This window comes from Myodes glareolus, chromosome 17, assembly GCF_982192425.1.
Source record: "Myodes glareolus chromosome 17, mMyoGla1.1, whole genome shotgun sequence".
Classification (NCBI taxonomy): Eukaryota; Metazoa; Chordata; class Mammalia; order Rodentia; family Cricetidae; genus Myodes; species Myodes glareolus.
Window position 1 is genome coordinate 64,323,529 of NC_142042.1, and position 14,428 is coordinate 64,337,956.

The 14,428-nt window shown below is 45.6% G+C and overlaps 2 protein-coding genes across 3 annotated transcripts; both read left to right on the plus strand.

Annotated features, from left to right (window-relative positions):
- The first annotated feature begins 554 nt into the window (after positions 1-554).
- On the plus strand, positions 555-10,225 carry LOC125415106 (uncharacterized). 2 transcript variants are annotated; one of them, XM_048457255.3, is made up of 2 exons: positions 555-807; positions 9,503-10,225. In XM_048457255.3, the coding sequence occupies exon 2, from the start codon at positions 9,524-9,526 to the stop codon at positions 9,953-9,955; it is 432 nt and encodes a 143-aa protein (XP_048313212.2). In that variant the 5' UTR covers positions 555-807; positions 9,503-9,523; the 3' UTR covers positions 9,956-10,225. The 2 variants fall into 2 exon arrangements, with proteins under 2 accessions (XP_048313212.2, XP_048313219.2); XM_048457262.3 differs by having other exon boundaries at positions 555-700.
- A 2,190-nt stretch (positions 10,226-12,415) lies between these two features.
- On the plus strand, positions 12,416-13,885 carry Crct1 (cysteine rich C-terminal 1). The gene is made up of 2 exons (XM_085678278.2): positions 12,416-12,513; positions 13,247-13,885. The coding sequence occupies exon 2, from the start codon at positions 13,269-13,271 to the stop codon at positions 13,575-13,577; it is 309 nt and encodes a 102-aa protein (XP_085534404.1). The 5' UTR covers positions 12,416-12,513; positions 13,247-13,268; the 3' UTR covers positions 13,578-13,885.
- Positions 13,886-14,428: the final 543 nt, after the last annotated feature.

Here is a 14,428-nt window from a genome sequence, read left to right on the forward strand (position 1 = left end):
GTTTGACGGCAGCTAGTTCATGTACAGTACCTGACTTAGCTTCCTTTCACCTTTCTTTCATTCTGTTCCACTTCTTTCTTACTGAAATTATTTAGTGAGTATACACTATGTTCCAAGTATTTTCTGGAATTTACTAATGCACCATAAATCTATAACTCTCTGGTGCCTAATGTTTGGTCCAGAATCCAAGTTCTGTCTTCATCAGAAGATTGTGGGTCACTGGCGTGTTCCAGTGTATTATAGGAAATGACAGAGGTTCAGAAAGTTCATCCACAGGGAATTCACACAGTAACCTCCTTAAAAGAGTAGTAACCGAGCCACCAAATTAGAGACCCACTTCCTGTTCACTTTAGGCACCTGTCTGAAGTATGTGGGGGAGGGAGCAGATTCACCAAGAAGATTCGTCATTCAGGTTTTAATTTTCCCATAAGACTTCCCTTAATCTCCCTGGCCCTCAATGGATAGACAGGATACTCTGTTAGAACCTGTGAGGTTCCATTTTACATCACACCCTAGACTCCCTCCATTCTGATGTGATCAGTGAGGTAGGCAGTTAAGAGTGTTGTGGCTGGACCACCTGTTCAGACATCTTGAGCCAATCTCTTGATAAGGAGAGATGACTGAGATACTTGATGGACTCCAGGTGACCTGGGAAGTCTAATAATAGCTCAAGCTGGACTGATGTCACCTAATTTACCCAGTAAGGAATTCAACTCCTGGTGTTTCTCTGGCATCCCTGGGTGACCAAGGCAACATGCTGAGAAGTGACTTCAGTCACAATTTCCAACTGAATCAGGCTGAGTCAAGGTCAGAACCTGCTGTACCACAGCCACACTGGCCCCATGTGGGCCTCCTCCCTCTGTGACAATGACGACAAGCTCTCATTCTTCCCCTGCTTCTTTCTTCATCCGAGAACTATCTGCTGAATGTCATGAGCTGTGTTTGGGCTTGAGGGTGCTGTGATGAATAACTTGAGGCAGCTCTCCTTAGCAGAGCCGAGGTTAGACCTTCAGAAGGTCTCCCCGAGTTTTAACGGGATGCTGAGCCACGTGGAAGGAACAAGGTTGCCATCCTAAGCCTGGGAGGATCTAAATTCAACGGACAGGCTCACAGAGCATGACAGACATTGTTTCTCTATGGCACACTCTGTGTAGTAGTAGTGGTGGGGTCTGCCTGGGCAGGTTTTCTAGACAGTCCTTGGCAGGAGCCTAAAGAACATATTAAGAAGGCAAGGTTATCCCTAAGGTGTGGGTGCATCTGGGCGCATTTAGGGTTGGGAAAAAAAATTGAACAAGCCTTAAGACCTACATAGTACAGATACTGTAAGGGTAGGGGATTCTTCGAAGATGTTAAATCATTAAGAACATGGGTACTATTTGAAGGAATTTGAATTTTATTTTCCTTTGGACAAGCATGGAAGCCTTTAAAAGTTTCAGGTATGCTCAGGCTCCTAATTCTTTAGAAAGATGGAAAGAATGTAGAGAAAAGAGGGAGTAGGGATGAGAGGAAAAAAATCCCTCTGTATCATCAGATGTGGGGATGAGGAACAAGGAGAAGCTAAGAGGGCTCCTTCCCTTGAGTCTTGGGAACACTTACTGAGAGAGTTGAGGCAGTTTGCAAGAGGCACTGGTCATATTGTACTCAATGACTGCAGTAAGCAGTTGGCTCCAGCCATAGCATGTCCTTTCTGTAGCCATCCTTTTAACCATCTACCTTACTGACCATTTCAGAATTGAGGGAACCTGAGGGTATGGCCTGAAGTTGGAACCTTGCAGTATTTAACAACTTGTTTGCTCAACCCAGCTGAGAATCAGTGGAGTGGTTGATATCATCAGATGGTTGGGTAAAGGATAAGGACCTGGGAGGAAAGGGAAGATCATCACATGGCAACAAGGGGATGTTTTAGTAAGACATTAAAATGATGAGGAAGATTTATGGTTGATCGGGCAAATGTTTGTGCTTTTGTGAGTGTGTGTGTGTGTGTGTGTGTGTGTGTGTGTGTGTGTGTGTGTGTGTTAGAGGAAGAGTAAAGGGGAATAAAGGAAGGAAGGTCCAAACCTGAGTCCCTTGGATGGCATAGTCTGCAAACCTAGGAAAAAGACAGTTCTCCAATAACTCTACTGGATTTTGATGGAAAGAATTTGCACAAAGACAGCAGGAAATTCTCAGCCATTTCATCATTAGCCCAGAGCCTTCAGGCATCTGCGAAATTATCCAGATGCCTGTAACATGACTCAGCCACACTCTGCTTGTGCTCCAGAGGCAGAAGCATGGCTGATCAGGTCCAGGAAGTCCTGGCATGGCAGGACAGGTTCAGCCTTGAGCTGGAGTGTGCATGGTGGGCGGGGAGCATCCAATGTTGGAGGAAAAGAGGTGAGGAAAGAGCAGCTCCAACTGCAATTGGACATCCCGGTGCTAGAATCTTTGGATATTTTTCTTTGTACCAAGCAAGAGTCACTTAGGCTCACCTTTTAAAGTCAGCAGACTCTCCACTACCTGAAGTAGAATGGTGCACAATGGGGAAGCCACTTGTCATTCATGTTCCAGCTGTTGTTTTCGAGCCTACCTCTTTCCTCCCTTCCTTCCTTTCTTTCTTTCTTTCTTTCTTTCTTTCTTTCTTTCTTTCTTTCTTTCTTTCTTCCCTCTTTCTCTTCTCTCCCTTTACCAAGTCTGTCATGTGCTCTGGAGACAGGCTTCAGCTCTACAAAGTCAAATTACATATTTTCTGGGATGGGAACATCATCAATTGAGCTTGAGATCTCCAGGGAAAATGGTGTCTTTGCATGGGTTGAGGTGAGGAGCTAACTTTTCCCACTACCAGAGCCAGCACTTTAAATCAATCAATAGCAAGTCCCTGGTACCATGTGGTCATGATTTGATGAACAAAGAGTTGGACCCAGCACCTTCAGTCCCTAGCTGGAGTCCAGGGCCAGGTTGCATTCACCATCAGACTCTGGCACCGACCCAGCTCTTCTTGGTCCACCCACCCTACCCCCCAGGGCCCCTGCTTTCAGAATGCTTGTCCTCAGCAGGTCTTTCTAGGGTATGTGCTGCATTTTAGTTCCATATTCTGGTACTCAACCAAAGGGTGACACACTAGAGGTCAGATAGACAGGGACATGGCTGTGGATAGCATGTTTTCCAGTGACAAGTATGTTGTCTAATGCTAACAGATACTCAAAACAAAAATCGAGTAGAATACCAAATGATATTCTGGTGGGGACTTCTCTAACTTTTTTGGTTGGTGCAGTATCTATATGTTAACTTAAACACTAAGTAAAGAAAATTATTAATAAGTCAATTGAATAAATAAATAAAGATTAGAAAATGCACATGCATAAGATAAAATAAAATGCGTGTGATCTCCTACTCTGAAATAATTGTTGTTGGCATCTTGATATAGCTCCCTTTAGTGTAAATGAATTTATATATTATAGACATATTTAAAATATAAAACAAATAGAGTCAGTATACTATTTACACCATTTGTAAGTCTCTTGCCACTTGTCTAATTCACCTGGGCTTTGTTTTATTTCCATCAGTCTGCTCTGATTACAGTTCAGTGGGAACTCTACACTGAGATGCTGACTCTTAGGACTCCTAGTGGGTGACAGTGGAGGGTACTGCCCCTCACTGCCTACCCCAGGCCTGGCTTCCTGCAGATTCTCTGTATGATTTAAGATAACTATATATATTTTTTAAATTCCTGCTATTCTTCTAGTGAGGGCAAACAGGGACTCAGCTTTGTGCAGCTGTGAAAGTCAGTTGAGCTCCCCAGAGGAAGTGTCACCCACTGGACAGTGGAGCCTTTGCAGCTGCCTTGGTGCACTTGGCCCATGTGCAGCCTGCCCCTCCTCGCTGCACCTGAGTATGCCACTTCATGCCCAGCTGGGAAAACAAGATGCCCGCGCATGAGCTCCCGGCAGCCTTGCTGGTTGTATTTATTCTTTCCGGTGCCAGCCTCATGCGTTTATTTATGCTCCAAGAGGAGGGATCCTCCTCTCTCCAGTTGTTCATTCCAGAGGATCCCGGGGCATTTCTGCCTCAGGCTCCAGCTACAGGAATGTTCCTCACAGAGAAGAAAGACCACAGCTGACTATGAGCATCCCAGAGAGCGAGGACCAGGCAGACATGGGAGGCAGAGCCGGACTGGCTTAGAGCCTGGAGGTGGAGCTTCCCCAGGAAGGACTCATGCATGCACCTGGGTCTCCAAGCAGTTGTGAGTCAGTCTTCGGTGTCACGACTTTTGAATGTGTTTCTAACATTCATTTATTGGAGACAGTAGTGCACAAGAAGGAAGGAAATGAGGTTTGTAGCCTCATCATAGAAACCTCTAGAGGCCTTTCTACCCAAATATCCCATTAGCAGTGGCAAGAGGAAAGCTCTCTGTGTTTTCCAGCTCCTAGAGGTGGTCCACATTCTTTGGCTAATGGACCCTTCCAGCATTTTCAATATGTCTCCTTCCAGCACCTGTTTCCCTTGCCCTGTCATCTCTCTCTGATTCTGACTCTCTTGCTTGCTTTTTACAGGGACCCTCGTGGGGCCCATTAGGCCCATCTGTAACATGAAGGTCTGGCTTGTTGGGGTTTTTGTCCCACCCAGTATCCCATAGCCGGCAAGTCCCAAAGAAAATCATATAGAGTCTACATTAGGTTATAAACTGATTGGGCCATTAACTCAGTCTTCTAACTAATTTTTATATCTTACAGCAATCCATAATTCTTGTCTGTGTTAGCCATGTGGCTCAGTATCTTTTTTAGCGGGGCAGGTTATATCTTGTTTCTTTGTGGTTTGGGCAGGAATGGAGGAATGGGCTTCCTCCTTCCTAGCCTTCTCCTGTTCTCATTGCCCCGCCTCTACTTCCTATCTGGTTGATCCGCCTATACTTCCTGCCTGGCCAATCAGCGTTTTATTAAAATACACGATTGACAGAATACAGATAATTCTCCCACACCACCCGTTGTATTGTGCAATCCAAAAAGGTCTTCCCATCTCAAGACCTTAACTTGTTCAAACATGTCAAGTCCCTTTTGCTGAAGGGTAATACATTCGTAGGTTTGAGGAATGGGGTGGGTGGGCATCACTGACTACCAAAGACTACGCCAAGACAATTATGAGTATTGAATATAAAGACAAACAAGGTCACCTTTACAATATCAGGGCCTGGATTGACATGTAGAGGGTGACAATAAAATTGTGCCCAGTCACTGCTTCCCAGGGTAGGACTGGCACAGAGGAACATAGAGAAAAGGAAGGCAGAGGACAGGTGTTCAAGGACCACCCTCCATATCTGTCTAAGAAGGGAACTGTTCATATGGTGTAATGGGACTGTCTAGTTTTGTTAGCCACTAAAAAATCCTTTTGCAACCTCCTGCTCAGATGTCCAGGTTCCACTTCCACTTCTGCTTCTTCCAGGAGTTTCCCTCCAGGAAGAAGACGTACTTGTCAGGCCCACATTTGAATCTCATTGATGTCATTAATGTCTTGTGAGTTTGATGCAGCGATAAGTCAGGTGTGGGCAAGGCTGGAGCTCTGGGCTACAGTGGAGTCATTACAGTGGTGCTGCCCTGGGAAGGCACCTTGGGGCCTGTCAGATGGCCCCTCCCTGGCAATGCCTGACAATCCTTTGCAGACAGAGACTTCATTCTTAGTCGTTGAAGGAAGGAGAGGTAACGTTGACTTTTCAAGACGTGCGATTCAGGCCATGAGTCACCATAGTTGTGACTATTTTCACTCCAACTTCCATAGCTATGTTTAGTAAGCAAACTCCAGGCATCCCCAGGGACTAGTTCTAGGTTTTCCTGTGCCCCCACCATTTCAAGTCTTTTACATACAAGGAAACCTGTTTTATTAACCTATGCACTTCCTCTAATCTTCTTAAAATCACATCTAGGCTGCCTCAAACACGGAGTGCAGTGTAAATGCTGTGTATAGCACACTGTATTGCTTCAGGAATAGTGATTCATAGGAAATGCTCTATAGAGATATTCTCCCTCCCCAAGTGTTTTCAAATGAAAACTATAGAGCCCACACATTTAGAGGGATGAAAAGGCACGAGAAGAACTAAATTTCCATCTAGGAGGCAGAGTGCTGTGATGGTGGCACAGTTGACAGATGGGTTCCAAGTTCAGCTCCATCTCTGACCTTGAGTGAGTCAGCAGAAGCATCTTTCCATCTCCCAATCTCAATTTTCTCTTGATCTAAGCTAATAATTCTAGGCCTTGATTTGCACTAGAACCACCCAGCGGGTTCTTGGAGAATGTTGTAGCCTCTAGGGTCAAGAATCACTGTCTATGAATGGCAGTCAACATCCTATCCAGATAGTCTGCCATTCCATGAATTGTATGGAAGTTGTTAAAAGAAATCTTAGTCCAGGTTTGCTGGAAGCATCTGACTTCTCTTCTGAATGGCAAATTCAATCTGATGAAGAGATAAAAATTGAGCATCTATTGTCTACAAAACATTAAGTTAGATCTCTCAAAGATTTCCAAACTCAAAGACCTTTCCTATGTGGTCAGCTGGGCATACAGATGTCCACATAGTTGTAAGCAGATGGGCCTTGTTCCTTTCAAACATGGCCATACTTATGTATTAAACATAGGATTCCTTTACCTCCTATTGAGCTTCTTTTTCTAGAAATTTGAGCTGTGTTCTTCATTCCTCTTATATTTATCAGAAAGGGGTGATTCCTGCTGAGACCTAGGAACCAAAGCAGTCTCTCTATTTTTCTACCTCATGGTCTTTAAACCCAACCTGTCCCCTGTGCTATAAACCTCAAAAATAGAATGGTGTCAGATTTCATTCCTTAATATTTATCAAGAACTTCTTATATGTGATAGGTACTATTCTAAGAGGTTTATGAATGTCAGTCACTTACTCTGTAAGTGACCCTGGGAGAGCAATGGTATTTATCTCCCATTTCACAAATGAGGACAGTGAGGGAGAGAGCTAAAATAACTTGTTCAAGGTCTCTCTGCTGGTAAGCAAGGAAGTGAGATTCAAACATCGAGCCTGTCTTAGACATAATGTCTCCTACCACATGGGCAGACCCTGTGCTGTCTGTGAAATGATCTTCTGGCCTTCACACTTCAAATGGAGTACATGGGGGAATGTTTCCAGTAACATGTTAGTTAAAAATTAATAGGAAAAGCCTTCACATAAGCAGTATGATATCAGCTATGAAAATCAATGCAAAACACAGATCACTAAAAATGGCACGTAGTCAAAATTAAGGGAAGGAGAGAGTGAATTATTTGGGGAAGGTCATAATCAGCTAGTTCCTGAAACACAGTATTCCAATGTTAATTACCAATGATAATACCAATGATAATTACTAGGGGAAAACTCCCTGTTTCTCAAGATTATTCTCAAGATTACAATCTAACTTTATCTTCAGCTAGTTCCTGAAACCCTGAACTGGCTAACCCTAGATTTCTGATTTTTCTCTTCCTGCTAGATTTTGGGCTCTATTTTTTCCTGCTAGGGAGATCTTTATTTTCATGAATGTGGCCCGTATAATCTCCTCCTCCACTGACAAATAAGCATGCTAAACCTTTTGCTATCAGAACACATGTGACATCAGAGTTGTGCTATGTGCTAAGCATTATTCCAAGAGTTTAATGACTATTAAAATGGTCCTTTAAGATAAACATTCTTTCCTCATATAGTTTTGGTTTCAAAAAGAGGTAGATCACTAACTTGATATTGAGAATATACTTACAGAAGTAATTGAGTCTATAGTGGGTGGTTTGATTATTTTTACTTCTGAAATTCTGTAGTTTTTCATAGATTTTTATTTTTTAAACGGATACATAAAAACATAGATTGTGTGTATTGATGAATATCATTTGGTACATCAGCTCATTGATACAGATTCTTTTGTAAAGTTATCCTTTATACTCACAAGTCTAGCGCTGCTCTGAGACCTTTACCTGGGTTGCCTTACTTAGTGGGCTAGGAACTGTTATTAGCCTGGTTTTACAGAGACAATTAAGCAAGTTGCTTGGAGGAGAGAGCAAAGTTGGAAACTGGTCCTGGAATGTGTGCTCTGACTAAGCCACGGGGCTTCCCACTACAGCCCATCCACCTAGACATGGACCCCAGATATGGTTACTCTCTCAGTCTTCAGTTCCACCTCCACCCCCGCCTTTCATTACGACTCGACACTGACCGCTCTCCCAGCTCAATCAGTGTTGATTTTCCTAGTCATGGAGCATTCTCTGTAGGGAAAATAATTTTGCATTCCATCATAGGTGCTTAAAAGCTCCTTGCACAGTTTCCCAGTTCCCTTTGCCAGCCTTCTCCATGTAAGGTCATTTGTGGAAAAAGGATTTCTCTGCTTTTCCCATTGGGGTGACCACAGCTGAAGGTCCACTTGTGGCAACTTCAGATGAGTTTTGTCCTCTTGCTTCACTCTCTGTAGACACCTGGGCCTTCTACCTCTGGTCAGGCGAGGTGTAGTCTTTATTTATGGAAACAGGGCCTTCAACAGCTTCGGCCCACTTGAAGGGATCTGTCAGTACAAATGTTCGTGGACTTTTTTGGTATGTCAAACTCAGACAAGGAGAGAATCCCAACCACCCACTCATCTGCACCAGACCTGCCTGAAAGAGCATCATCAGAATATCCAACATTCTTGGTCAAGGTCATGGCACCATCTAAGAATGAAAAGAACCATGCTAGCATATTGGTTCCAGCCAGGCTTTTTATTTTGGATTCCTGTCCTTATTCGAAAACAACTGTTTAATCCCCTTTGGGGGGATGTCACCCTCCATTTCTGATTCTAAAGAACAAACAAGTCTTATCGTTACCCTCTGAGGCCTAGAATTGGACTGGCTCAGCTGGGGAAATAGGGAGCATAGCAGAGCTGCTTGTGAAATTGATGGACGGGTGCAATGTCCCATCACCATCCTACAGGTTTTCAATTCTCAGAGGCTCTTTCTGAGAGTTAATACCTCAGATGCTTAGAGAGGGAGGAATTGGGTCCTTGGGTTATAAGGAAAGGTAGTCATCCATACCCCTCATGAGAGATGCTATCAGTATCCCACACATGGGGATCTCAGTTCAGAGCAGAACTATATAAAAGGCAGAAGCTTCTCGTAGCACCTCAGTCCTGCACAATCTGTTCCAGTGCCTGAGTCAGGTAGAACACCTCTCAGACCACAGAGACCCTGGTGCTGGTTTTCTGGGCAGAAAGGGGCTCTGGGTGGGGCTGAGGGCAATCTTAAAGATGAACAAGGGGAAAGAAGGGTTTGGAGGAAGGATCAATCTGGAAATGGAAGGTAATGGAAGGTTATGATCAGTACCTTCTTGACCTTACAATGAATTCATTTGAAAAGACGAACTGGGATCCTTTGTAGTTTTTATTTTGGAAGTGAGCTTAGGAGATTGGGTTTTAAAATATCTAATCACCAAAGATGTAAAATACTGTAAATTCATCGTTCAGTCTTCAAAGCAACATTGTTGGGCTTGCCGATCTTAAAATTCTTTCATTATCTTTCAGTTTGATCCAGATCCTTTCAAAATGTCCTACCAGCGGAGCCAGCGACAGTGCCCACCTCCTCCTCCTAAGTGCAAGACGCCCAAGTGTCCCCCTGCTTCTTCCTACTGTGGCTCCAGCTCAGGGGGCGGCTACAGCTCTGGGGGCGGCTACAGCTCTGGGGGCGGCTACAGCTCTGGGGGCGGCTACAGCTCTGGGGGTGGCAGTTACTGCTCGAGCCAACACAAGCCCCGATTCTCTCTCCGTCGCCGACGTCACAGCTCTGGATACTCTGGCAGCAGCTGCTGTGACAGCAGTGGTGGCGTCAGCAGTTGTGGCGGCGGTGGCAGCTGCTGCTGTGACAGTACCTGTTGCAGCACAGGTGGCAGCAGCAGCTGTGGCAGCAGCGATGGCGGCAGCAGCTGCTGTGGCAGCAGCTGCTGTGGCAGCAGCCAGAAGTCTAGAGGTTGTTGCTGACCCGGGGAAGAGGACCACGGAGAGCAGTGCTGACGGCCAGCCAGAGTGTCTCCTCTTCGCCGGCTTTCCTGCAGAAATACTTCTACAATTCTCTGTTTCCTTCCTTCATCTCCACAAAGCTCATCTACCGTGGGGTTCTGAGGTCTCACAGTCTCACCTCTGAGCCTCATTGGCTTTCTTTTTCTCTCAGACACAACAGTCTGGGAATGAGATGTTAAAAACTCAGCTCTGAAGTGCTTTTCTGGGTAACAATAAAGCTTTGATTCCTGATGTTGTGGCCTCCCAGTGCTGTTTTGTTTAGCCCTCCTGTCCCATCCTCCACATGGAGCAATATTCCCTTCCTTTATCTAAAGTGCATATTGTGGCACGGAATCCACTTAAGAGCCCTGCGAAACAAGGTTCACTTAGGACGCTGGACTTGGAAAGTTCAAACGTGAAAAGAAGAATCCTGTCTGAGATTCGTGTCCCTCATCAGTTTGCAAAAGGGAAACTAGGAATAGGATGAAATTAAGCAGGCAATGCCCAGGGGGGAAAATCATTTTGAGAGGGTGCCCTTCAAAAGTGAGCTGCCGTTTGGAAAGGTTTACTTGTTAATCACGGAGAATAAGATTCCCTGAAGTGCTCATTGTGGGCTGTAGTGAGTAGGCACTGCTTTCTGATGATTAGTGGGCATGCAGGAGATCTGAGTGGAAAAGCATTTCCGGAGAAGAAGCTGAGAAGACAGGTGTGAAATGAGGGAGTCCACTTTGCTTGGACTCTAGAATTTTAGGTTTGGATCTAAATAGAGAACAAAGACATCATCTCAGCCAAAGAGTGTCCCCACGTGGTGGTGGTGGTCATCTAGCTGCTGGTGGTAGCGTGTGTGTGTGTGTGTGTGTGTGTGTGTGTGTGTGTGTGTGTAAAGGACAAGGGTACTTCAATCACTGAGCTTGGGTGTTGATGTAATATTCCTCTGGGATTGGGATGGTTTCTTCAGGAAATGCTAAAAATGTTTGTGACAGGAGAGATAATTATAAGTCAACTTTCCGATACAAGATAAGCAGCTAGTCCCTCCTTTGATCAGAGTTAACACTGATGTGAGTTGGAGTAAGGGGTCCATTCAGTGAGCAGCTACTTGATCTATTTCATATTGATTCTTATCACCCTGCTTTTTTTGTCACCTTTTGTATAGTTTTCCAGAGGAGAACCACATCTACCTTATTACCTCATGACTTCCTTCCCTTTTCTAACATTGATCTCATTTCTTGGAATGTCTTACCTCTCCTTGGCGAGAGGCACTCTAGACACGGTAGGCAACCTGTTAATCAGGCTCTGAAGCCAAGGCAAAGGAAACGGGTATCGTCTATGACTGGTCTTTCCTTGTCTGTTTCCTCGTGTCACACCCAGCACATACACCCCTGAGCCTGTCTCTCACTCTTAACCCCTGAATATTCATCTTAGATTCTCTTGTGTCTCATACTCACGGTTATTGTGGCCAGGTCGTTGCGGTGATTGAATGGTAGTTCAGAGGCACTTAACCTCCAAAGTGTCCTCCGGTTTTAAAAATCAGCTAATCAAAAGCAGCAATTACTGAGGGGACTTTGGGGACCATTTGTTTGTTTAATCTCCTCCTCTTCCTTCTTGGCTCTTTTACTTTATCCTTTTCCTTTCTTTTTCTTCTTTGTTTGTTTTGTCTTTTCCCTCTGTGACAGTCGTCCCAGTGAAAATCTATTCTTATGGGAGATGAGATCCGAAACGAGAGGTGCATGAGTAGTTTGCTGTTTTTCAATAGGCCCACATCCCTCATTCATTTTTGTCTGAGATTCACCAGGGTTGCATTATAGGAATAAAGTCAAGGGACTTCTTTTGATCTTAGTGGTCCTTTAACTTTGCCCGAGTTTCTTTTCTTGTCAATAGCGACAGGAAGAAACCACCAATGGGGTTCCATCCTTCACGGTCATCTTCATTCAACTCTCTCGAGATGCATCTAGACAAACCCACAGGGTTTATCACACAGCCTGCAGCCTGCCACACAAGACAAGAATCAAGGGCCATAGAGATGCAAATAAGACAATAAATGATCAGGAGATGGCTACACATGAATGGTGTGTGGGAAAGTGGAATGGTGCCTGTGTTCTCTTACTCCCGTGACAAGGTGCGTGTGCACGCGTGTATATGGAGGTGTATGTGCACACCCGCATGCAGCGTTTAAGAGAGCAGAGAGGACCCCAGACCTCTCTTCAGTAAGGCCTCAGGCCTTCTCTGAGCATGCACACAGCCCTCCCAGCTATGAACAGTGTCCTGTTTGGAAAGTAAACACACCACAGCAATCCTGGCACCTCTGTGGAGTGACTTGGATATCCACGTGCACCACCTACAGAGCTACCTGAGTGATGAATGCCTCTGGGATGTAAGTGTCAGCTGAGCACATCTGCTGAGAAATGGGCTCCTCCCAGGAACCTGAACTTGTCAGAATCTTATAAAAGGTTCTCTGGCCATACACTGCTCAGTCTTCTGCCTAACAGGTGGCAAGTTCCAGTTGGAGAACTGAGTGAGTCTTCCCGTGGAGCCAAGGTCTAGTAAGTATCCAAGCAGAGTCTGGGGGATGAAGCTGGGAAGAGTGGAAGACAAAAGGGAGGAGGTAGGGCACATCTGGAATGTAGCTGTGGGAAGACAGCTTCTAGGGGACCAGCCTTTCCTGTTGCCTATGAAGATGCAAAGGTCTGGCGTGGAGCTGAATTTTGAAAGGTTCTCCAGCTTGTCAAGGAGCTGTGACTAGAGCCCAGTTTTTAGGCTCCCTGGCTATGTTATTCTTGTTCTCTGCCATGACTAGCCTTTTCCTTATAATAATGGGAAAGGCCAAGAAAGAATGTGCAGGGCTGGCTCTTGTGTTTTCAGAGTCTCTATACCGAAGAGGGGTTGGGAAGATAGGTGGTCGCTGGGTGTTTTCTGACAGATGCGATGGTTATACATTAATGGAGATTACCACTTGAAAGGCAGTGTGCTCCAAGTACAGTGGGGAAAGAGCAAGAGTAAGAGAAGATACATTGTAGCCATATCCTCTTTTCCACCTTGGAGACCTTGGATGGTCCTTATACCAGTTAGGGAAACTGCCTTGATCCTTTGTATGTTGTTTCTTGTTTTGTGCCTCTGCCTGAAGTACCTGTTTGGGTTTTGTTTCTTTGCTTCCCTTTTCTTCTCTCTCTCTCAACCCTCTTGCCCTAAGCCAGACTTTAAGTCAAGTGTCAAAAATTCTGACTTCCACTATTGGAAAGAAAAGGCGGGCTTTTTGAAAGGTTGTTTTTCTTTCAGATTCGACTTGACAAACGCAGCGATGTCTCAGCAGGGCGCCAAAGGCTTTTCCAAAGGGTCTTCCCAGGGCTCCGCCCCCTGCCCCGCCCCGACGCCCGCCCCCGCTCCCTCCTCCTCCTCTTGTTGTAGCCGCGGCTGCTGCGGGGGCGGCGGCTGTGGCGGCTGTGGCTGCGGCGGTGATTCCGGCTGCTGTGGCTCCAGTTCCACCGGCTGCTGCTGCTTTCCCAGGAGGCGCCGCCGACAGCGCACTAGCGGCTGCTGCTGCGGAGGAAGCCAAAGGTCCCAACGGTCCTGCAACAACCAGAGCTCAGGCTGCTGCGGTGGCTGCTGAGAGTCCACTGAGCTGCGCATCCTACAGCGGCTACTCTTCTGCTTCCATCCTGTCCTCCATAGTAGTAACAGGCAAGATCAGTCTCGGAGATTGGTCCTCCTGAAGCTAACTGCACTTTGATGTTCAGAAACCTCACCCTGTTCTCAGCCGTGTCCCCTCATGCTGATTTTCCTCCCAGGGAATACAAAAGTCAGGGGTGGGACATCAGATCATTCTATGGGCGGGGGCTTGTGCACAGCAGTGTTGAAAAATAGATCTACTTATTTGATTGTCCTCCGAAGACGTCACAATAAAGCTTCTACCTCTTATGAACGCTTCTTTTCCTATTTATTCCTTTCTCCGTGCCTTCATTTTTCTTATTTTATTGCCCTTTATACTACTTTTTAAAGGCTCATGCCTGAAGGAGAACACACCAGCTGCTCTGTGTCTGCTAAGAATTCTGCGTCCTTTGTGTAATTACTCAATGAGGTGGGCGCTGCTGCGTCCGTTTTATAGAGGGGAAACTAGCCTTAAGCTCAGAGTCACCTCGGTATGCCGGCAAGATGGAGGTGACTGCGAGATTCCAGAGAACATTCTCCTAATTGCTCTGCTCAGCTTGATCTGCCCTGAGTTGTCAAAAACCTTGTGTTCCTCTCCAGAGCAGCCCCCCACCTCCCGCTCGGCACCTTTCCACCAGGCTCAGGTAGCTGAGGGACTCTGGTTTGGATTAGCAACTTCTGAAGCTTTGAATTCAGTCCTGCTGAAACTTCTTTCTCTTCTTTCGGGTTTCCTTTCCTTCCTTCTTCTCTATTTCCTCTCTTTCTTCCCTTCTTCCCTATCCCTTATCCTCCCCTCCTTTCCCTTCGCCATCT

Coding starts and splice junctions, on each gene's coding strand:
- LOC125415106 (XM_048457255.3), top strand. CDS start 9,524: ATGTCCTACCAGCGGAGCCAGCGACAGTGCCCACCTCCTCCTCCTAAG.
- Crct1 (XM_085678278.2), top strand. CDS start 13,269: ATGTCTCAGCAGGGCGCCAAAGGCTTTTCCAAAGGGTCTTCCCAGGGC.